The 22,033-nt window shown below is 46.3% G+C and overlaps 1 protein-coding gene across 1 annotated transcript in view; it reads right to left on the bottom strand.

Annotated features, from left to right (window-relative positions):
- Nucleotides 1–1,901: 1,901 nt before the first annotated feature.
- The window catches only part of LOC113430884 (uncharacterized), a 31,407-nt gene continuing 11,275 nt past the window's right edge, over nt 1,902–22,033 (bottom strand). The window contains exons 2-8 of the mRNA XM_087962619.1: nt 20,538–20,684; nt 14,628–14,707; nt 12,541–12,776; nt 10,979–11,150; nt 8,807–9,047; nt 4,108–5,088; nt 1,902–2,936 (exon numbers count right to left, since the gene is read on the bottom strand). Of these exons, the coding sequence (XP_087818745.1) occupies nt 2,803–2,936; nt 4,108–5,088; nt 8,807–9,047; nt 10,979–11,150; nt 12,541–12,776; nt 14,628–14,707; nt 20,538–20,640 (1,947 nt within the window). The 5' untranslated portion in view covers nt 20,641–20,684 and the 3' untranslated portion in view covers nt 1,902–2,802. The remainder of the gene's footprint in view (nt 2,937–4,107; nt 5,089–8,806; nt 9,048–10,978; nt 11,151–12,540; nt 12,777–14,627; nt 14,708–20,537; nt 20,685–22,033) is intronic.

The following is a 22,033-nucleotide window of genomic DNA, read 5'->3' on the forward strand; positions in this document are numbered from 1 at the left end:
TACAGGGGGCAGTCTTCCTTTCTGGATTTCCCACAGGAACAAAAGGGACAGGAGCCCCTCAGTCTTTTAACAGAATAACAGAGTTAGAAGGGGCCTCGGAAGGTCTTCTAGTCCAAGCTCAAGCCTGAGGCCCTCTGTACTATTTTAGGTAAGAGAATAACCCATTTGGAAGGGACCTTGGAGGTCATCTACTCCGACCCGCTCCTTAAGTAGGAGATCCTATGCCAAGGGACTTCAACCTTGGCCAGTTTAAGACTTGTGGACTTTAACTCCGATAATTCCTGAGCTAACATGGACTGGAGGAGGAATTCTGGGAGTCCACAAGTCTTAAAGCTATCAAGTTTGAAGACCTCCGAATTCTATCATCTGTCTGTCTGTCTGTCTGTCGGTCTATTGTCTCCCCATCCATCCATCCATCCATCCCTATCTATCTATCTATCCACCCATCCATCCATCCATCATCTATCACAAGGGTCTTCCAACTTGGCAAGTTTAAGACTTGTGGACTTCAACTCCCAGAATTCCTGAGCTAACATGACTGGAGGAGGAATTCTGGGAATTGAAGCCCACAAGTCTTAAAGCTGTCAAGTTTGAAGACCCCTGATCTATCATGTGTCTGTCCGCCTGTCTGCCTGTCTGTCTTTTCCCCATCCATCCATCTCTATCCATCCATCCATCATCTATCACAAGGGTCTTCAAACTTGGCCAATTTAAGACTTATGGACTTCCAACTCCCAGAATCCCTGAGCTAACATGACTGGAGGAGGAATTCTGGGAGTTGAAGCCCACAAGTCTTCAAGCTGTCAAGTTTGAAGACCCCTGCCCTATGCCATGCCAGACAAATGGTTGTCCAATCTCTTCTTGCAAACCTCCAGTGATGAGGCATCCACAACTTCTGGTGGCAAGTCGTTCCACTGCTTGTTCTACCAGGAAGTTTCTCCTTAGTTCCAAGTTGCTTCTCTCCTTGATTAGTTTCCATCCATTGCTTCTTGTCCTGCCTTCAGGAGCTTTGGAGAATAGCTTGACTCCCTCTTCTTTGGGGCAGCCCCTGAGATATTGGAAGACTGCTCTCATGTCTCCCCTAGTCCTTCTCTTCATTAGACTAGACCTACCCAGTTCCTGCAACTGTTCTTCATTCTTCCCCTAACCATCTTGGTTGCTCTTCTCTGCGCTCTTTTTAAAGTCTCAACCTTTTTTTTTTTACATTGTAAATTGGATGCCATTATTCCAACTGTGGCCTTAGTGAAGCTTTATAAAGCAGCATGAACACTCCACATGATCTTGATTCTCACCCTTTGTTTATGCAGCCTGGGATGGCATTGGCTTTTGGGGCAGCTGCTGCACACGGCTGGCTCCTATTTAAGTGATTGTCCACCGAGACTCCAAAATCCCCTTTCACAGTCTCACAGGCAGAGACATAGTTAACAAAGTCAGGGAGTGAGTAAGCAGGGCAACAGACCAGCCAATGGGAGCTGACAGCCTGGTGTTGAGAATTGAAAGTAAAACTAACTTTGTTTGCTTGCTGGAGCTGAGTTGTGCTCTGAGGTTTTGCTTACTGTTGCATTGAAAGAATCTATAAATGGAATTGTAAACTTTACTCATATCATTATGTTTATAAAGAAGTTAATGATCCTGCTGAATCAGTCACCTGTGTGTTTTCTGGACTTGAATTTCTGCTGGAAACTCTTTTTAACAGTGTGGCCTTCCACTCCCAGAACTGCTGGGGAATTCTGGGAATTGAAGTCTGGAGATCTTAAAGGAGCCAAGTTTGAAGACTACTCACCCACCCTGACCCCATGGTCCCTTTCTGTGGTCTCAAATGATGTGACAACCTCGCCATCTCCCAAACCAGATGGTGATGACCCAAAGGGGCGTGGCACAAAGAAAAACACAGTCAAATGAGCAAGAAGAGTCCCCTTTATTATCTCCCAACTTTGCCCCCAATGTCCAGGTTACCTTCAGCTGGAGAAAAAAACTCTCCCAGGTGGAAGGAATTCAGTCCGAAAACAAAGTACATACAAACTGTAAGTAAACATGCACACAAACCACACTACAGTAATTAACTGGACAGGGCGGGAGAAGGAATTGCAGACTTGAAAGGCCAGCAAAACACACACAGTTGGGAAGACGCCAGGAACCCAAGATAATTTACGATTTGCTTCCAACAACTTGCTGTGCACAGCTTCCCTTTTTAAGCACTGTGTTCCCAGCTGCAGCTAATGAAGGGAATCAGGGCCCTTTCCTCCCCCGTAAGCCATGCAACCCCTGTTGCTCCCTTCTCTGTTCCTCCCTGCGTGCCCTAGGATGAAGAGGGGGTGGGCCTGGGTCTTCCTCTGAATTCCCTCTCCTTTGCTCTACCTCTCTCCTGCTCTGCCCAGCCGGACTTTGCCCTTCCCCAGTTTCCTCCACAGCCAATGGAGTCATACTCCTGCTCCCTGTCGGCTGCTCGGCCTCCCCCTCCAAATCAGATTCCAACAGGGGCATGACCACAGATTTTGTTTCTTTCCAACATTGCATCAACATCTGAAATCCCGAATTGCGGGTCCCGAATTCGCAAATGAGTCATTCCCAATTGCTCCATAACTGAGATGCCCAGACATTGTCCAGAGTGGGCAAAGATGGAACCGCAGCCCAGGAGGAAAAAAAAAAATCGGTCCTGCCACATTTGTCTTTGGTGACCAATAAAACCACCGAACGGAATGGCCCTGGGGATGAGATGGGCATTAGATTTTAATAAAAGTCCCTGGAACTCTTCCGGCTGGCAGCATAAGGGGCACAGGCTTGGCGCCAACGGTTGGTACATCAAGGGTGCTTTGAATGCATCTTCTGGGACCCGATCCAGGTGCCTCGGGCTATTCTGCATGGCAAGCTGTAAGGAGCCCAGTCTTCCTCGTGAGTAAAGCATTCCGGCCCAGAGAAGCCACGGGGATGAATTTCTGTTAGAAAGCAAAGAAGGGAGATTAGGAAGAAGTGCAGAGTGGAAGGTACTAAAGCCCTGAGGGTGTTACTCAGTTTGGTAATGAGACGTCTGCAAGAAAACAACCAGGTGCAGAGAGCACCGAGGTGCCCATAGTCCTCCTCCTCCTCCCTGCAAACCCCACTCCCTTCTAGCATGGATGATGTTACCACCTTGGGTCATGAAACGTCTACAAGAAAACAATAAGGCTCAGAGAGCACCAAGGACCCCACAGTCCTCCCAGTCTTCCTCCAAAGTTCTCCTCCTCCTCCTCCTCTCTGCAAATCCTTCCCCCTTCTAGCTCTGATTATGTTACCTGATTGGGTAGTGAAACATCTGCAACAAAATATCCAGGCTCAGAGAGCACCAAGGACCCCACAGTCCTCCTCCTCTTCTCCTTCCTTCCTTCCTTCCTTCCTTCCTTCCTTCCTTCCTTCCTTCCTTCCTTCCTTCCTTCCTTCCTTCCTTCCCTGATTATGTTACCTAGTTGGGTCATAAAACGTCTGCAAGAAAGCAACCAAACTCAGAGAGCACCAAGGATCCCACAGTTTTCCTCTCTTCCTCCCCCTCCTCCTCCTCCTCCTCCTCCTCCTCCTCCTCCTCCTTCCTTCCTTCCTTCCCTGATTATGTTACCTAGTTGGGTCATAAAACGTCTGCAAGAAAGCAACCAAACTCAGAGAGCACCAAGGATCCCAGTTTACCTCCTCCTCCTCCTTCTCCTCCTCCTCCTCCTTCCTTCCTTCCTTCCTTCCTTCCTTCCTTCCTTCCCCTGATTATGTTACCTAGTTGGGTCATAAAACGTCTGCAAGAAAGCAACCAAACTCAGAGAGCACCAAGGATCCCACAGTTTTCCCTCCTCCTCCTTCTCCTTCTCCTCCTCCTCCTCCTCCTCCTCCTTCCTTCCTTCCTTCCTTCCTTCCTTCCTTCCTTCCTTCCTCTGATTATGTTACCTAGTTGGGTCATAAAACGTCTGCAAGAAAGCAACCAAACTCAGAGAGCACCAAGGATCCCACATTATTCATTTTCCTCCTCCTCCTCCTCCTCCAATTCATACTTCTCTAGAACCTTCCTTCTCACCCACTTCCAGCTCAAACCTTGGGTTGGCCCTCTTCCCACCCCTGAAATAAGTGGCAGGAAAACCAGGAACGTACCTTCTGCGTGGGATGGAAAGCCCGGGTCTCCTTCACCTCCACCTGTGGACCAAGGGCCACTCCTAACATTGTGATGGGCAGGCAGGTCCCTCCTAGGGTGAAACGGGAGCCAGCGGGCTCGCTCGGGCAAACCCATGACCCAGCTGTCATCATCAGGTCCCTGGGCAGCCTGGGAATAATGATGGGGCTGGAGACCCTGCTCCTGTTCCACAGGACTCAGGGGTCCGCTGGCCTCACCCACATCTTGTGGGAAAGAAGGGGGACCGTTGGGGTGGGCTCTGGACCCCTGGGGAGCAAAGCTGGTGAGCCAGTCATCTTGGAAGGGAGAAACGTCAGGATCTGAATAGCATTGGACCCCTTGCTCTACACGATGTAGGGCTCTGCTATCTGGGACCGAAGAATAACCTGCGTTGGGTTGAGGGGGATATTCTTGTCCGTTTATGAGTGTAGCATCATAGGCAGCGCGAAATGGGTCGTGAGAACGACCGTCGTAGTAGCGTGGAAGGCACCGTCCTCCTTCCAGTGAAGAAGATATGGGCCAACTCTCCCAGCCCGTGTGATGCGGGGCGTGAGAATTAAAATTTGGGCCGGGTTGAGGGCCACGCTCTTGTTCAGTAGGACCTACGGGCCACCAGCCGTAGCCCCCATGTTCTGGGCCAGGAGGGTAATAACCTAGAAGGGATTGAGGGCCTTCAGAGGTACTTATGGGCCTCCTCTCCAAGCCAGTGGGGTCAGGGAATGCAGGCCAGGACGAGGGGTTGCGTGCCTGGTAAAGGCCGTCCTCGGGACCTCCAAGCTGGACAGGCGAATAGTAACAGGGACCCAACTTTGCTCTTAGCCTCTTTTTGTGGGCATTACGACGGAGGTGAGAAGGTCTCCTGGAAAAGAAGTCCCTGGCTGAGCCGTTGGTCCACAGGGTGCGGATCAGCTGAGGAGAGGTAGGGTTCACGCTCCTCCGACTCTCTGGATACTTCCGAATGCCTGGAAAGGAAGAAGATGGGAGGAATGAGGAAAAGGTTCCTATTCCAGCAGCAGAAGGCAAGGAGAAGTTAAAAAGATGTCATGCCCTGTCGGAGTCTGAATCCGAGGAAGAAGAGGAACAGGCGACAGGGAGCGGGAGTGTGGCTCTATTGGCTGGGAGGAAACTGGGGAAGGGCAAAGTCCGGCTGGGCAGAGCAGGGAAGAGGTAGAACAAGGGAGAGGGAGTTCAGAGGAAGACCCAGGCCCACTTTCATCCTAGGGCACGCAAGGAGGAACAGAGAAGGGAGTAACGTGGGTTGCATGGCTTACAGGGGAGGAAAGGGCCCTGATTCCCTTCATTAGCCACAGCTGGGAATGAGAGTTTAAAGAAGATGCAAGCTGAGAGCGGCGTCTTCTGGGAACAAACATGAGTTTATCTTGTGTTCACTTTGGCTATGTGCATTCCTGGCATCTTCCCAACCATGTTGAATTACTGCCGTTCCTTCACATCTGGAATTCTTGCTCCTGACCTGCCCAACTAATTGCCTCTGTTTGGCTTGATTGGACTTATAGTTACAGTTTTTGTTGACCATGTTTTGGACTTGATTCCCTGCAGCCAAAGGCTGTTCCTGGGAGAGTTTTTCTCCAGCCCAGAAGGCAACCAGGACATTGGGGGCAAAGTTGGAGCTAATAAAAGGAGTCTTATTGATTATCTGACTGTGTTGCCTTTGTGCCACACCCCCTTGGGTCATCACAAATGGTTTCCTCTGTCCAGTCGTGTCCACCTCTAGGGGGCACTGCTCATCTCCGTTCCTTACCCCGAGGGAGCCAGCGTTGTCCGAAGACCCTGGTAGTCCTCGACTCACAACAATTCATTTAGGGACCCTTCCAAGTTACAAACTAGGGGACGCGGTGGCTCAGTGGCTAAGACTCTGAGCTTGTCGATCAGAAAGGTCGGCAGTTTGGCAGTTCGAATCCCTAGCGCTGCGTTACGGAGTGAGCTCCCGTTCCTTGTCCCAGCTTCTGCCAACCTAGCAGTTCGAAAGCACATTTAAAAAAAAAAATGCAAGTAGACAAATAGGGACCCCTTTGGTGGGAAGGGAACGGTGTTCCGTGAGCCTTCGGCGTTCAGTCATGCCGGCCACGTGACCACGGAGACGTCTTCGGACAGTGCTGGCTCTTCTTTGGCTTTGTAACAGAGATCAGCACCGCCCCCTAGAGCCGGAAATAACTAGCAGGGATGTGCAAGGGGAAACCTTTACCTTAACGGCACCGAAAAAAACGTTTTTCACACTTAACGACTGCGGCAGCATCCCCGTGGGGGGGTATCACATGATTTATATCCAGATGATTGACAACTGACTCATATTTATGATGGGCGCGGTGTCCCAGAGTCAGGTGATCTGCTTCAGTGGCAAGCAAAAGTCCAGGGGGAAACCAGATTCACGTAACAATCGTGTGACTGACAGCTGCCATGATTGATTTAATAAACGGGGCAAGGAATGTTGTAAAATGGGGCAAAAGTCACTCAACAAATTTCTTGCTGAGCCACGTAAATTTGGGGCTCCACAGCGGTCATAAGTCGAGGACTTCCGGTATATGCCAAAGCGCATGGAACGTTGTTCCCTCTGAAGTGGTACCTATTTATCTACTCGCATTTGCTGGCTTTTGAACTGCTAGGTGAGCAGGAGCTGAGCCAGGGAACGGGAGCTCATCCCGTCTTGTGAAGCTCAGGACTCGAACCCGGGCTGTCGGCTTTCCGTCTGACAAGTCCGGTGTCTTTAACCACTGAGCCATCATGCCCCTTCTGCAGCAGAAGGGTAGGCTGGTTTGAAACTCCTGTCATCCATTGGGGGAAGGAAGGAAGGAAGGAAGGAAGGAAGGAAGGAAGGAAGGAAGGAAGGAAGGAAGGAAGGAAGGAGAAGGATAAATAGAAGAAGGAAGGAAGGAAGGAAGGAAGGAAGGAAGGAAGGAAGGAAGGAGGATAAATGGAAGGAAGGAAGAGAAGGATAAATGGAAGGGGGGACAAAGGAATTAAGAAGGAAGGAGGAAGGGAAAGAAGGAAGGAGAAGGATAAATAGAAGAAGGAAGGAAGGAAGGAAGGAAGGAAGGAAGGAAGGAAGGAAGGAAGGAAGGAAGGAAGGAAGGAAGGAAGGAAGGAAGGAAGGAAAAGAAGGAGGATAAATGGAAGGAAGGAAGAGAAGGATAAATGGAAGGGGACAAAGGAAGGAAGAAGGAAGGAAAAGAAGGAAGGAGAAGGATAAATAGAAGAAGGAAGGAAGGAAGGAAGGAAGGAAGGAAGGAAGGAAGGAAGGAAGGAAGGAAGGAAGGAAGGAAGGAAGATAAATGGAAGGAGAAGGGGGAAGAAGGAAGGAGGGAAGGGAAAGAAGGAAGGAGAAGGATAAATGGAAGGAAAGAAGGAAGGAAGGAGGAGAAAGATAAATAGAAGGAAGGAAGGAAGGAAGGAAGGAAGGAAGGAAGGAAGGAAGGAAGGAAGGAAGGAAGGAAGGAAAAGAAGGAGGATAAATGGAAGGAAGGAAGAGAAGGATAAATGGAAGGGGGGACAAAGGAAGAAAGAAGGAAGGAAAAGAAGGAAGGAGAAGGATAAATAGAAGAAGGAAGGAAGGAAGGAAGGAAGGAAGGAAGGAAGGAAGGAAGGAAGGAAGGAAGGAAGGAAGGAAGATAAATGGAAGGGAAGGGGGAAGAAGGAAGGAGGGAAGGGAAAGAAGGAAGGAGAAGGATAAATGGAAGGAAAGAAGGAAGGAAGGAGGAGAAAGATAAATAGAAGGAAGGAAGGAAGGAAGGAAGGAAGGAAGGAAGGAAGGAAGGAAGGAAGGAAGGAAGGAAGAAGGGTAAATGGAAGAAGGAAGGAAGGAGGAGAAAGATAAATAGAAGGAAGGAAGGAAGGAAGGAAGGAAGGAAGGAAGGAAGGAAGAAGGGTAAATGGAAGAAGGAAGGAAGGAGGAGAAAGATAAATAGAAGGAAGGAAGGAAGGAAGGAAGGAAGGAAGGAAGGAAGGAAGGAAGGAAGGAAGGAAGGAAGATTAATGGAAGGGGAAGGGGGAAGAAGGAAGGAGGGAAGGGAAAGAAGGAAGGAGAAGGATAAATGGAAGGAAAGAAGGAAGGAAGGAGGAGAAAGATAAATAGAAGGAAGGAAGGAAGGAAGGAAGGAAGGAAGAAGGGTAAATGGAAGAAGGAAGGAAGAAGGAGAAAGATAAATGGAAGGGGGAAGGAAGGAAGGAAGAAGGAAGGAAGGGAAGAAGGAAGGGAAGAAGGAATGAGAAGGATAGATGGAAGGAGGAAGAAAAGAAGGAAGGGAAGGATAAATGGAAGGGGGAACGAACGAAGGAAGAAGGAAGGAGGGAAGAGAAAGAAGGAAGGAGAAGGAATGAAGGATAAATGGAAGCGGGGAAGGAAGGAAGGAGGGAAGGGAAGGAAAGGAAAGGAAAAATTATAAAGAAGCCATTTCTGATACTTTTTAAACAGCCGGTATGTGTGCATTCATTTTTTTTCACCCACTCGTTTCCTTCTTACCGTAGTTACCCTTTTTAAGGGGACCCCCTAAATCCAATTATTTTCCATCATCCTTAAAAGCCTAGCTCTGCATCCTAGTTGGTGGGGGGGAATAGGAGGTGGGAATCCCAGCAGCCCCCACCCACCCAGCATTGCAAGGGGGGGCTCCTGCTTTCCAAGCCCCCCTCCCCTCCCCCCACACTTTCTCCCCCCCCTTCCCCACTTGCCCATCAGCGGCCTCTGTTTCTGCAGTTGGACCTGCCAAGCTTCGGCCAGGTGGGTCAGCAGGAGCTTGGTCAGGTAGCGGTGGGCCCGGAAGTTCCAGTGGATGCCGTCGGGGCTGTGGAAGTCCTGCAGGAACCGGAAGTAGTAGTGGAGGTCCAGGACGTCGAACCAGAACCCTCGGGCCAGGTTGGTGCTGTAGAAGTTGGCTTCTATCATATCCTGGGCTGACACCTTGCAGGGTTGCTGCGAGAGACACACCCCCAAAAAAACGCCCACCATCCTCAAGTCAGTTCAGGTGGCCTAGAGGTGGAGCTCTCGCCTCACAATCAAGGAGGCTGCGAGTTCAATCCTAGGTAGAGGCTAATATTTGGAATTAAGACACTCCTGCTCCAGCAGGGGGTTGGACTAGATGACCTCCAAGGTCCCTTCCAACTCTGTTATTCTATGTCAAGCAATGTTCACATACCAAAATCGTATCACGACGAGCAGTCAAATAATAAAATTCATAACAATATAAATGTGAATAACCAAAATTCAACCATGAGTAATTAGATCATGAAAGGGGGCAGGGGGTTGGACTAGATGACCTCCAAGGTCCCTTCCAACTCTATTATTCTAAGTTAAGCAATGTTAACATACCAAAATCATATCACGACGAGCAGTCAAATATTAAAATTCATAACAATATAAATGTGAATAACCAAAATTCAACCATGAGTAATTAGATAATGAAAGAATATTATATATATATTTATATATATATTTAATGTAAGGTAATCTTGGGTAAAGAGTAGGAACCTCCAAACGGATCACCTTGTGATGCGGTTCCATGCAGAAAATCTAGCCAAGCCTTGCAGGAGTTCGCAATCCTAAATCCTATACCTGCAATCAATTTGTTTTCTTTTTTGTGTTGCACAGATCACCTTCAAGAAGTGAGGGCAGCCGAATGTCAACACATAAAATATTTCTGTGGTCTTTTTAGAGTTTCCAACAGAAAGGGAGGGGGGAAAGGGGGTTTGCTTGGATATCAAAAGCACATTCCATCAATAGTTTTTCAAAGATAGTAACTAGGTGACTGAAGTTTCTGCTGCACAAAATTCTAGCTGGAGAGCATGATTGATGACTCTTGGCTATGGATGTGTCCCATTGGAGAATATGAATTCTCCACCAGGGGCTGGAGGGAAAATCAGGGTCAAGCGTGACAATGAATTACGTGTCTCAGAGTCAGTTACACCCAGGCAGTGCCGGACATGTTAATTCCCAATAAATCCTTTGGAAGTTTTGGAAGTTTGGCACGAGACTCATGATTTCATTGCGGTAACTGCTGGAATCCTGACACAGGTGTATTAATCGTGGAATTAAATGGATTGGATGAGTGGGAGGAATATGAATAGATCTACTACATATGTTTAAACAATATTGTAATTGGTATAAGAATTGTATATTGAAACACTGAACAATGTAGGAATGAAGGATGAAACTTGAATATAAACAGATGTGAACAGTTAAATAAGGGAAATAGGAATAACTAGCTGGATTCCCGTGCTTCGCTACGAAACTATGTGGTCGGGCTTAGTTTTTGGGGAGGAAAATAAGGGGGGAGAAATTCTGCCTCTGCCTACCAGCATCCATCGGTCTTCATCTGGCTAGCGTCCTGTCAGTGTGTGAGAGAGTGGAGGGCTGTTTGGAAACTGAAACAGTATTTGTGCGTGAGCAAGAAGGAGACAGCAAGGAGCCTGGGCGTGGCTGAGCTCAACTATTCTGTATTAAAGCTGCTTGGTGCTGCTGTGAAACTGGAACTGGAACTCTTCTCCTCAGTGTTTGCATTTGGAAGAGATTTCTTTTCAAGTGGGGAGGGAGAGTAGAACTCCTTAGCATAAGAGCGTAATAATAATAATAATAATAATAATAATAATAATAATAATAATAATAATAATAATAATAATAATAATAATAATAATATAGGAAATACTAATGCTCTGATGGTCATTTCGGAAAATCCTTTCTTAGTGAGCCCCTAGAAGCCAAGAGGAATATACGGGCCAAATTTCAAGTTTGTAGGCTTTACAATTCTGGAGATTTTGTGACGATGCTTGATGTTTTGGAAGTTTGGCGCATGACTCATGATTTAAATCGGGGTAATTGTCGGAATCCTGACACATCGATCTTCTCACCTCGATGACGTATCCGCGGGCATCTTTGGTGATGGCCATGGCCGTGTTCCAAATGATGAGAGTGCTTGAAGGAAGGACCTCGTCCAACGCTTGGAAGAGCTTCTCCACGTTCTGGCGGTATTCTCGGATCGCTTTGGGGACCGGCGGCTCCGTGGAAAAAGCATCGTGGTATCTACGCGGAATGGGGAAGTGAGTGGGCTTCACAACAGGTCATTGAGGGACCGTTCCAAGTTAGGACGGCATGTTAAAAAGGGACCTGCGACTATTTTTCACACTTAACGACCATTCCCGGGATCAAATTTTAATGCAATCGGCCTGTCCTTATGACGGTTCGCTGCGTCCCGGGGTTCATATCAATCCCCTTTGGTGACCTTCCAAGTCCACGGGGAAGCCAGATTCGCTTAACAACGGCATGACTCATTTAACAGCGGCCACGATTCACTCAGCAAACAAGGCGAGACAGGCCGTCAAATGGGACAAAGCGCACATTTCTCGCTTAGCGTTGTCGTAAAATGCCGGGCTCCGTTGCGGTCGTACGTTGAGCACCGTGGGGTTGGGCTCAACTGGTAGGATGTTCAGATGTTTCATTATCCAAATAGGTCACATCGTCAGGGTTATCCCACCTCCCTGAAACACTGATGACGAGACCTAGTTGGGTCATGAAACGTCTGCAAGAAAACAATGGAACTCAGAACCAAGGACCCCACAGTTCTCCCCCCACTCCTCCTCTTCCTCCTCCACGTCCTCCTCCTCCTCCTGTCTGCAAACCCCCTTCCATTCTAGCCTTGATGATGTTACCTAGTTGTGTTATGTAACGTCTGCAGAAAACAACCAAGTTCAGAGACCACCAAGGACCCCGACAGTCCTCCTCCTCCTCTTTTTTTCTTCCATCCTTCTCCTCCTCCTGCTTCTCCTTTTATCTTCCTCCCATCTTCTTCCTCCTCCTCCAACTCCACTGCCTTCTAGCACTGATGATATTACCTAAACGTTGGGTCATCCTCCTCTCCTCTCTTTCCTTTCTATCCTTCCTCCTCCTGAATCTTCTCCATCTTCTTCTTCCTCTTCAACGCCTTCAGCCTGCCTAGTTGGGTCAAAACAACAACCAAGTTCAGAGACCACCGAGGACCCCACAGTCCTCCTCCTCCTTCTCTTTTTTCCTCTTCTATCCTTCTTCCTCCTCCTGCTTCTCATTTTATCTTCCTCCCATCTTCTTCTTCCTCTTCCAACTCAACTCCACTGCCTTCTAGCCCTGATGATATTACCTAGTTGGGTCATGAAACGTCTGCAGAAAACAACCAAGCTCAGAGAGCACCGAGGACCCCACAGTCCTCCCCTCCTCTCTGCAAACACCCCTTCTCTTTGAGCTTTGATGACGTTGCCTAGTTGGGTCATCCAATGTCCAAAAGGGGGAAAAAAACCCAAACTTGGGGACCCCCAAAGACCTTTCCTTTCAACCCCCTCCTCGAGCCACAGATATCCTCCTCGATTAGAGACAGTATAAGTTTGCCTCAGTTGTACGTCGAGGACCATGCAGTCGGGCTGGACCGGTCGGTCCGATTTACCTGTTGAGGTCCCAGAGGCAAGAATGCAGGATGACAACATCGGGGACCAGGTCCGCCTCCAGAGCCGCCCGGAAGTCGTTCAAGATGCTCTCCACATAGGACGAATAAGCACGGGTGATGAAGTAGAAGCGCACAAGGTGGTGTGGGGTGCGGTACTGGCGCACCAAATGGTAATCGTTTCTGGATTGGGACTCGTTCAATTCCACCAGGCAATCGTTGGAGAAATCGCCCTCGTGCTGCAAGGCAAGATGGCACCGTTCAAAAACCCGGATTGTCCTGACCAAGGCTTATGGAGACACGAACAAACACAGGTTAGTCCCCAAACCCCTTTTTTTCCTTTATTTCAACGGCTGTGAATTTTAGTCATTCGCAGCCCGTAATGAGTCTCAAAAGAGTTTGTAAAGAGTCCCAATGAAATCTGCCACAGTCCTTTGGGATAAGTCTGATAAGCACCCACCTTTATCTCCCTTGAAATGCTGCCAATGACTAAATGTCCAATTAGTTATACAAGGCCAAACGGAGCACAAATTCAATACCGAGCTTCAGGTTTCCAACGACCAGAATGAACAAAGTTGCTTCCTGCAAAGGCTCCTGTCCCTTTGCTCCGCCTTTATGTTTTATGGGAGAACCAATCACCTCCAAGCCTGACTCTCGAGTCGCCCCTTTTGTCTTAACTGTTCTTGCCTTCTGGCAGCTCTGCGCATGTGCGCACTGGGAACAGGCTCCCGCTATTCCTCTGCCTCGCTGCTGCCAGATTCTGGAGGCTCTGGAGTCAGCACATAACTCCCAGATGGCCCTGGCCCCATTTCTGCGTCGGACGCAGGACCCTCGTCTGAGTCCTCCCCAGACTCCCGAACTGGCCCATGTTCCTCCCTGCTGTCCGAATCTGCTGCCGTCTCCGCAGGATGCCAGCGGACCACAACACTGATAGCAGAGAAAGTCTCGGTAAATACAAATAGGGGACCATGAAAGTCCGAAGGGCCACTAGATCCATCCAACTGGCCAAAAAGAGGACCCCACAAAGCCAACCTTTAGGATCATTTAACCAACACCTAGTGTACCCGTGAGAAGATAATATTTGTTGCTCGGGGTTGAACTATGGGGTCCTTGCTGTTCTCTGAGCTTGGTGAGGTTTTTGTTTTGTTTTTTTGGCAGACATTTCGCTACCCAACTAGGTAACATCAACAGAGTTAGAAGGGAGTGGGGTTAGCAGAGAGGAGGAGTAAGAGGAGGGAGGAGGAGGAGGAGGAAGAGGAGGAGGAGGAGGGGAAGAAGAAGAAGAAGAAGAAGAAGAAGAAGAAGAAGAAGAAGAAGAAGAAGAAGAAGAAGAAGAAGAAGAAGAAGAAGAAGAAGAAGAAGAAGAAGAAGAAGAAGAAGAAGAAGAAGAAGAAGAAGAAGAAGAAGAAGAAGAAGAAGAAGAAGAAGAAGAAACAAGAAACAACAAGAAGAAATAACAAGAGGAAACAACAAGAAGAAAGAAGGAAGGAGGAGGAGAAGAAAGGAGAAGAAGAAGACAATGACTATGTGGTCCTTGATGCTCTCTTAGCTTGGTGGTTATTTTTGCAGATATTGCATTATACATCTAGGCAATATCATCAGTTCTAGAAGAGAGGGAAATTTATAGAGAGGAGGAGGAGGAGGAGGAGGAGGAGGAGGAGGAGGAGGAGGAGGAGGAGGAGGAGGAGGAGGAGGAGGAGGAGGAGGAGGAGGAGGGGGAGGAGGACTGTGGGGTTCTTGGTGCTCTGTGAGCTTGGTGGTTTTCTTGCAGACGTTTCATGACCCAACTAGGTCACATCATCACTATTATCCCACCTCCTTATAGCACTGATGATGAGGCATCATGTCATGAGACCCGGGTAATGAAATGTACGCAAGAAAACACTGGAACTCAGAATCAAGGACCCCACAGTCCAACTCCTCCTCCTCTTCCTCCTCTTGCAAACCCCACTCCCTTCTAACGCTGATGATGTTACCTAGTTGGGTCATGAAACGTCTGAAAGGAAACCCCACCCCCAAGCCGAGGGAGCATCAGGGACCCTTCCTTTCAACCCCAAGCCACAAATGTTCTCCTTGATTAGAGGCAGTACCTTGTCCTTCAGTTTTGCAGTAGGGACAAACTCATCTGTCTGCAGAAAATAGACCAAATCTTTATATATTGCACGGTAGTCTGCAATGTGGGAAAAAGAAACAAACAAACAAAAGTAAACCAAGATGCAATATGTGTATGTGAGTGTGTGTGTGTGTGTGTGTGTGTGTGTAGATCTGGATATTCTTTCTTTACAATTTTTTTTATTTCAGTCTACACATACACAACAATACACTAACTGCGTAGCATCAATATATCATACCTTTTAGTATAGACAAGCTTAATAATACAATCATTTATTACCCATATTCACATTAAATCAAAATCCTTCCTTGCTTATTTTCCACATTTCAATACTCTCTCCTAGTTGCCAAGCACCATATCAGTTAGACATACCGAGTAATTTCATTATTCAATTTCCTCCTCAATTTTTTTTTTAAATAAAAAATTATTATTTGGCAAGCAGTATTGGTTCCAGGTTTCACATCTCAATACAAACATGACCATATTTACTTATTCATTTTGTTATTAATATTAAATATTAAAGTTATCCAATTCTAATTCATATGATAACTTATTTCATTTTCCTTAGAATATTCTCATATCTTCATTTACAATGTTATTTGACGTTTTCATCTCATTTCTATGTTCATTTCCCATATTACCTTTTTCTGTCATGTTTGCAATTTACTCAATTCTTAGTTTATTAATTCAAAATTGTCCTCTCTGATTATTGATTCGAGCCAGCCACCAGATCTGGATATTCTTGAAGACACCTTTCCCCCCCACCAAACTTGACTGCTTTAAGAGGGATGGACTTCAACGCCCAGATGGCTGGCTGGGGAATTCTGGGTGTTGAAGTCCACCCCTCTTAAAGGAGCCAAGTTTGAAAAAAAAAACACTGCTTGAAGGCAAGCTGGATTCAGGCTCCGAGTGCAAATTCTGGAACTGTTTTTTGGCTCAACACCAGCTATAGGGAACCATTCTAGCAAACCTCCGCTTTTCTTCCCCTTCCGTTGATCATCGAGTCAAGTGGTCATCATCTAATAGATTTAACAGATAATCAGAGTTGGAAGGGACCTTGTAGGTCATCTAGTCTAACCCCCTACCCAAGCAGGAGACCCTACACCATTTCTGACAGACAGCAGTCCAGTCTCTTCTTGAAAGTCTCAAGTGATGGCGCTCCCACAACTTCCAAGGGCAACTTCTGTTCCATGGGTTGATTGTTTTCACGGTCAGAAAGTTTCTCCTTCTTTCCAGGTTGAATCTCTCCTTGATCAGTTTCCATCCATTATTCCTTGACTGGCCATCAGATGCTTTGAAAATAGCCCCCCTTCTTCCTCTCTGTGGCAGCCCCTCAAATATTGGAAGACTGCTATTCTGTCTCCCCTGGTCCTTCTCTTCCCTAGACTAGCCAGGCCCAGTTCCTGCAACCGTTCTTCATATGTTTTAGCCTCCAGTCCCCTAATCATCCTGGTTGCTCTTCTCTGCACTTTTTCTAGAGCCTCAACATCTTTTTTACAGTATGGTGACCAAAACTGGATGCAGGACTCTAGGTGTGGTCTTACTAAGGCTTTATAGAGTAGTATTAGTACCTCCTTTGATCTCGATTGTATTCCTCTGTTGATGCAATTTAGGATTGCATTGGCTTTTTGGGCTGCTGCTGCACATTGTTGGCTCCCATTTAGCTGGTTGTCCTCTAAGACTCCAAGATCCCTCTCACAGTTCCTGCTATTGTGCTTGGTTTCACCCAGTCTATATGTGTCCTTTTGGTTTTTCTTGCATAAGTGTAGAACTTTACTTTTCTCTACATTATACCTACTCTATAAAGACCTACTCTATAAAGACTAATACCGCTCTATAAAGCTTTAGTAAGGCCACACCTAGAGTACTGCATCCAGTTTTGGTCACCACATTATAAAAACGATGTTGAGACACTAGAAAAAGTGCAGAGAAGAGCAACCAGGATAATTAGGGGACTGGAGGCTAAAACCTACGATGAACGGATGCATGAACTGGGCCTGGCTAGTCTAGGGAAGAGAAGGACCAGGGGAGACAGGAGAGCATCTTCCAATATTTGAGGAGCTGCAACAGAGAGGAGGAAGGGGGTCAAGCTATTTTCTACAGCACCAGAAGGCCAGACAAGGAAGAATGGATGGAAACTGAACAAGGAGAGATTCAACCTGGAACTAAGGAGAAAACTTTCTGACAGTGAGAATCAACCCATGGAACAGAAGTTGCCCTCAGAAGTTGTGGGAGCTTCATCACTGGAGGCTTTCAAGAAGTGACTGGACAGCCACCTGTCAGAAGTGATGTAGGGTCTCCTGCTTGGGCGGGAGTGGGGGTGGGGTTGGACTAGATCAGTGGTTGCCAACCGGTGGGCCGCAAGAAAATTTTGGTGGGCCGCAGAGAAATCTCACCCCCAGAACACCCCTCCAAAGCAATTAATCCAGGCTGCGCAGAAACACAAGGCTGCGCAGCCCACATGGCCTGCGGGAACCCTCTCCACCCACTCACTCCTTACCCGCCAAACTTGCCTGCTAAATTGCTATTTTTCCGACCATCAGGTGTTTTGCTGTGCCGGGAGATTTAGATTAGCTAGGAAGCAGGAAATGGTTGGATTTCATGCTTTCTAGCTAGTCTTTAGATCTTCGACTCTGCTTTTAAGCACAGCCGAACCTCCCTTAGGACTGAAGGTTCAGTTATTCAGTGCAGACTCACGGCAAGCCATTTTATGTGACAGACTGAGCTAGCCGATGGCAGATAGATAGATCTCTGAATGAATCTGTGATTCTGTGAGCAACTCAATCTGCCTGCCTGCTTTGCCTGATTTGGGGTAAAAGTTGTTCTTTTTTTAAATAAAAAATTCAATATTTATGTAAATATTTATAATATTTACATACAAGCCATGCCCAGCCAGTCACATGACCACCAAGCCACATCCACAAATTAGGCCACGCCCACAGAACCGGTTAGTGGTCCCTGGGATTTAAAACTATGAGTTTGGTGGTCCCTGAGGTCCAAAAGGTTGGCGACCCCTGGACTAGATGACCTACGAGGTCCCTTCCAACTCTGTTAATCTAACCTAATCTGGAGAATATCCCCATCTGACCATTTCTCCTTCCAACAATACCAAAAAATTAACACACACACACATACCAATTATTCTGCTTAAGGTGGTTGATTTTTTTTTAAAAAAGAAAGTAATTGCAGTGTGCTCAGATAAGGCATTCTGTACAGATATCCCTCAACTTACAACCCGTTCATTTAGTAACCACTTGAAATGATGACAACACTGAAAAAAGCGGCTGATGACTGTTTTTCATGCTTACAGCTGTTGCATCGTCCCCATGGCCATTTGATCAAAATTCAGATGCTTAGAAAATGATGTCATATTTTATTTTATTTCATTTCATTTCTCAACTTCACTTCACCTTGTTTAGAGAGTACCTTTTTAATTTTGTTTCATTTCTTCACTTCACTTTGCTTGATTAGAGACAGAACCTTTTCATTTTATTTTATTATTTCATTTCATTTCATTTCTTCACTTCACCTGTTTAGAGGCAGTGCCGTTTTATTTTATTTTAGTGTTTTATTTTTCATTTTATTTTGTAGCAGCAAATCTTGGTTCCAAATCAGGACACAAGACCACGAAAGGTTGGAGAATACAGGTTTTTATTTGTGCACAAGGTTCAGAGCATTAGCATGGCAAATTCTGAACCCCCTGGCTCTTCCTGAGGCGTCACTTTTACACATTTTATGACCTCAGCTTAGCCCGGGGCGTTACTTTTATTAAACTATACCAAAAAAGGAAAATAACATATATACCAAAAAGAAGAAGTACATTTAATTACTCATTTTATCTTACACCATCTGTTATTTTCCACATCCACCCTTGTTTACTGGAATATAGTACTGCCTCCATACAGGTGAAGTGAAGAAATAAAATGAAATGAAATAATAAAATAAAATGAAACGGTACTGCCTCTAAACAGGTGAAGTGAAGAAATGAAATGAAATAATAAAATAAAATGAAAAATGAAATAAAAAATGAAATGAAATAATAAAATAAAATGAAACGGTACTGCCTCTAAACAGGTGAAGTGAAGAAATGAATTGAAATAATAAATAATAAATTTTATTATTTCATTTCATTTTATTTCTTCGCTTTACCTGTTTAGAGGCAGTACTATTTTGTTTTGTTTTATTATTTCATTTCAATTTTTATTTCATTTTTCATTTTATTTTATTATTTCATTTCATTTCTTCACTTCACCTGTTTAGAGGCAGTACCGTTTCATTTTATTTTATTATTTCATTTCATTTTATTTCTTCACTTCACCTGTATAGAAGCAGTACCGTTTTATTTTATTATTACATTTCATTTCTTCATTTCATTTTACTTGTTTAGAGACAGTACTTTTCCTTTCCTTTCCTTTCTTCACTGTACTTCAGTTTACTTGACGAGATAGTACTGTGATTTTATGTCTTCACTTGGGTTCACTTTACTTGATTAGAGACAGTGCCTTTTTATTTTATTTTCATTTTATCTTATTTTATTCTATTTTTAGGGCTGCGCTGAATTTGGGAAGGATTCAAGGTTACTCAGCCTCCTGTTCTTAGCTTCCAGCTGTCAATGTTTGGGGTTTTTTTGTGCCAAGCAAACAGCGGCTAACTTAGTAAAGAGGGGGCGGCAATTCTGCTATATTTTGCCCAAATTTTTCGCTGCCTGGTCTGGCCTTGCTAACATGAGACCTGACGTCGGGCGTGTTGAAGGCCAGGTCAGCATGACCCATCTCTGCACCTGGCCCCATTTCAACACACACAAAAAAAACAACAACCGAGGAACCAGGAAAAAAATTGTTTCTTGGATCGTTCCAAATCAATTTATGGAGATATCTGCTCCTAGGACTAAAGGAGGGGGAGGAAGCTTTCCCTGAAGTAGATTTGCGTAGTCCTCAACTTACAACAGTTCGTTTAATGTCCGAAGTTACAACAGCACTGTGATGACCCAAAGGGGCGTGGCACAAAGGCAACACAGCCAGATGATCAGTAGGAGTCCCTTTATTAGCTCCAACTTTGCCCTCAATGTCCTGGTTACCTTCTGGGCTGGAGAAAAACTCTCCCAGGAACAGCCTTTGGCTGCAGGGAATCAAGTCCAAAACATGGTCAACTAAAACTGTAACTATAAGTCCAATCAAGGCAAAATGAGGTAATTAGTCCGGCAGGGCAGGAGCAAGAATTCCAGACATGAAGGACCGGCAGTAACTCAACCCAGTTGGGAAGACGCCAGGAACACAGATAAACAAAGTCAACACAAGATAAATTCACGTTTGCTCCCAGAAGCTGCTGCACTCAGCCTGCATCTCTTTAAAACTCTCTTCCCAGCTGTGGCTAATGAAGGGAATCAGGGCCCTTTCCTCCCCTGTAAGCCACACAACCCACCTTCTCCGTTCCTCCCTGTGTGCCCTAGGATGAAGAGGGGGTGGGCCTGGGTCTTCCTCTGAACTCCCTCTCCCTTGTTCTACCTCTCCCCTGCTCTGGCCAGCCGGACATTGCCCTTCCCCAGTTTCCTCCCCAGCCAACGGAGCCACACTCCCGCTCCCTGTCGGCTGTTCGTCTTCCTCCTCGGATTCAGACTACAACAGGGGCATGACAGGCACTGGAAAAAAAAGTGACTTACGACCGGTGGGTGGGATGCTGCCGGGGTAACAGCCGGTTCAGTGATTGCGTGACCACGGGGAATGGGGCAATGGTCGTAAGTGTGAAAAACGGTCATAAGGCCCTTTTCTCAGGGACCCTGTAATTTCAAACTCCATCACTAAACCAATGGTTGTAAGTTGAGGATTACCTGGGTACTCCAGAGTTGGCGGTCTCTCTTTCGCCCCACAAATTCCCTAGCAACACTTACTAGAGTCTCCTATCACAACCACAAATTTGTTGTGCAGCAGCTGCTGAGCCTCCTCGGAAGTAAAATCATGGATCTCTGCCAAGAGGAAGCTGATTTTTTTCATGGTGAAACTGGACTCAGGTTCCCTCCTGTCTCTGGGATTCCCTCCTGCAGGAAAACACAGAAGAGCGTTGCAATCAAGGACGCGTACACATGATTCCTGAGTCAAGCATCTCCCAAGTCAAGAAGTTCTTCTTTTCCCAGTCAACTGTGTTTATTCTTATACTCTAAATCAGGCTTGTCCAACCCGCGGCCCATGGGCCGCATGTGGCCCAGGTCGCCTCGTAATGCGGCCCAACGCCCACCCCAACCTTCATGAAAGATCCAGCGAGGAGGAGAGGCAGGCGCGAGGCGGGGCGAGGCGAGCAACAGAAAAGGCGGGCAGCCGCAGCCCAAAAGTCCCGCCCTGCCACCTCCTGCTGTTGCCACCGCCGCCGCCACCGCTGCTGCATTTGCAGGAGGAGAGGTAGGCGCGAGGCGGGGCGAGGCGAGCAACAGAAAAGGCGGGCAGCCGCAGCTCAAAAGTCCCGCCCCGCCACTTCCTGCTGTTGCCGCCGCCACCGCTGCTGCATTTGCAGGAGGAGAGGTAGGCGTGAGGCGGCGAGCTTTCTTCCCTCCCTCCCCCCACCCCGCAAAATTTGGCCGGAAAATTAATAAAAATAAATAATTTGCAGGAGGAGAGGTAGGCGCGAGGCGGGCGAGCTTTTTCCCCCCTCCCCGCAAAATTTGGCGAAAATTATAAAATAAAAATAAATAATTTTTAATAAATAATTAATAATAAATAATAATTTTATTTTATTTTATTATTTTATTAATTTAATTTAATTTAATTTAATTTATTTAATTTATTTAATTTATTTAATTTAATTTAATTTAATTTAATTTAATTTAATTTAATTATTTTATTTTATTTTATTTTATTTAATTATTTAATTTAATTTAATTTAATTTAATTTAATTATGTGCGGCCCAAACCAAATTTTCATCTTCTAATGTGGCCCAGGGAAGGTGAAAGGTTGGACACCCCTGCTCTAAATGTAGGAGTTTACTTATACATACGTCCAATGATTGGTTTACCCCAGGGATAGCAGCAGGGGTGCAATTCTACCAGTTCGCACCTATTCGCTAGAACCGGTTGTTAACATTCTAAGCAGTTCAGAGAACCGGTTGTTAGAAGAAATTACTGGTCTAATCCTGTAAGGAAGGCAGGAAGGAAACATTCTGGTGTTGCTTACAGAAACTGCCTCTCTGTTTACCCTTATTACATTCTTGGCAGGACTAGACTTCCTGTCTCAGGAACTTCTCAGGAGTTTATTTCCCCTCCTTTGCTGGCACTTTGCTTGTGTGGAGTGACCATTCCAAGTTACAATGGCACTGAACAAAGTGACCTATGACCATTTTTCACACTTACGACTGTTGCAGCATCCCCACGGTCACGAGAGGCCTGGTAAGGAGAT

This window comes from Notechis scutatus, chromosome 4 (genome assembly GCF_049901735.1).
Source record: "Notechis scutatus isolate UNSWTSFEM ecotype Mainland chromosome 4, rNotScu1.2, whole genome shotgun sequence".
Lineage (NCBI taxonomy): Eukaryota > Metazoa > Chordata > Lepidosauria > Squamata > Elapidae > Notechis > Notechis scutatus.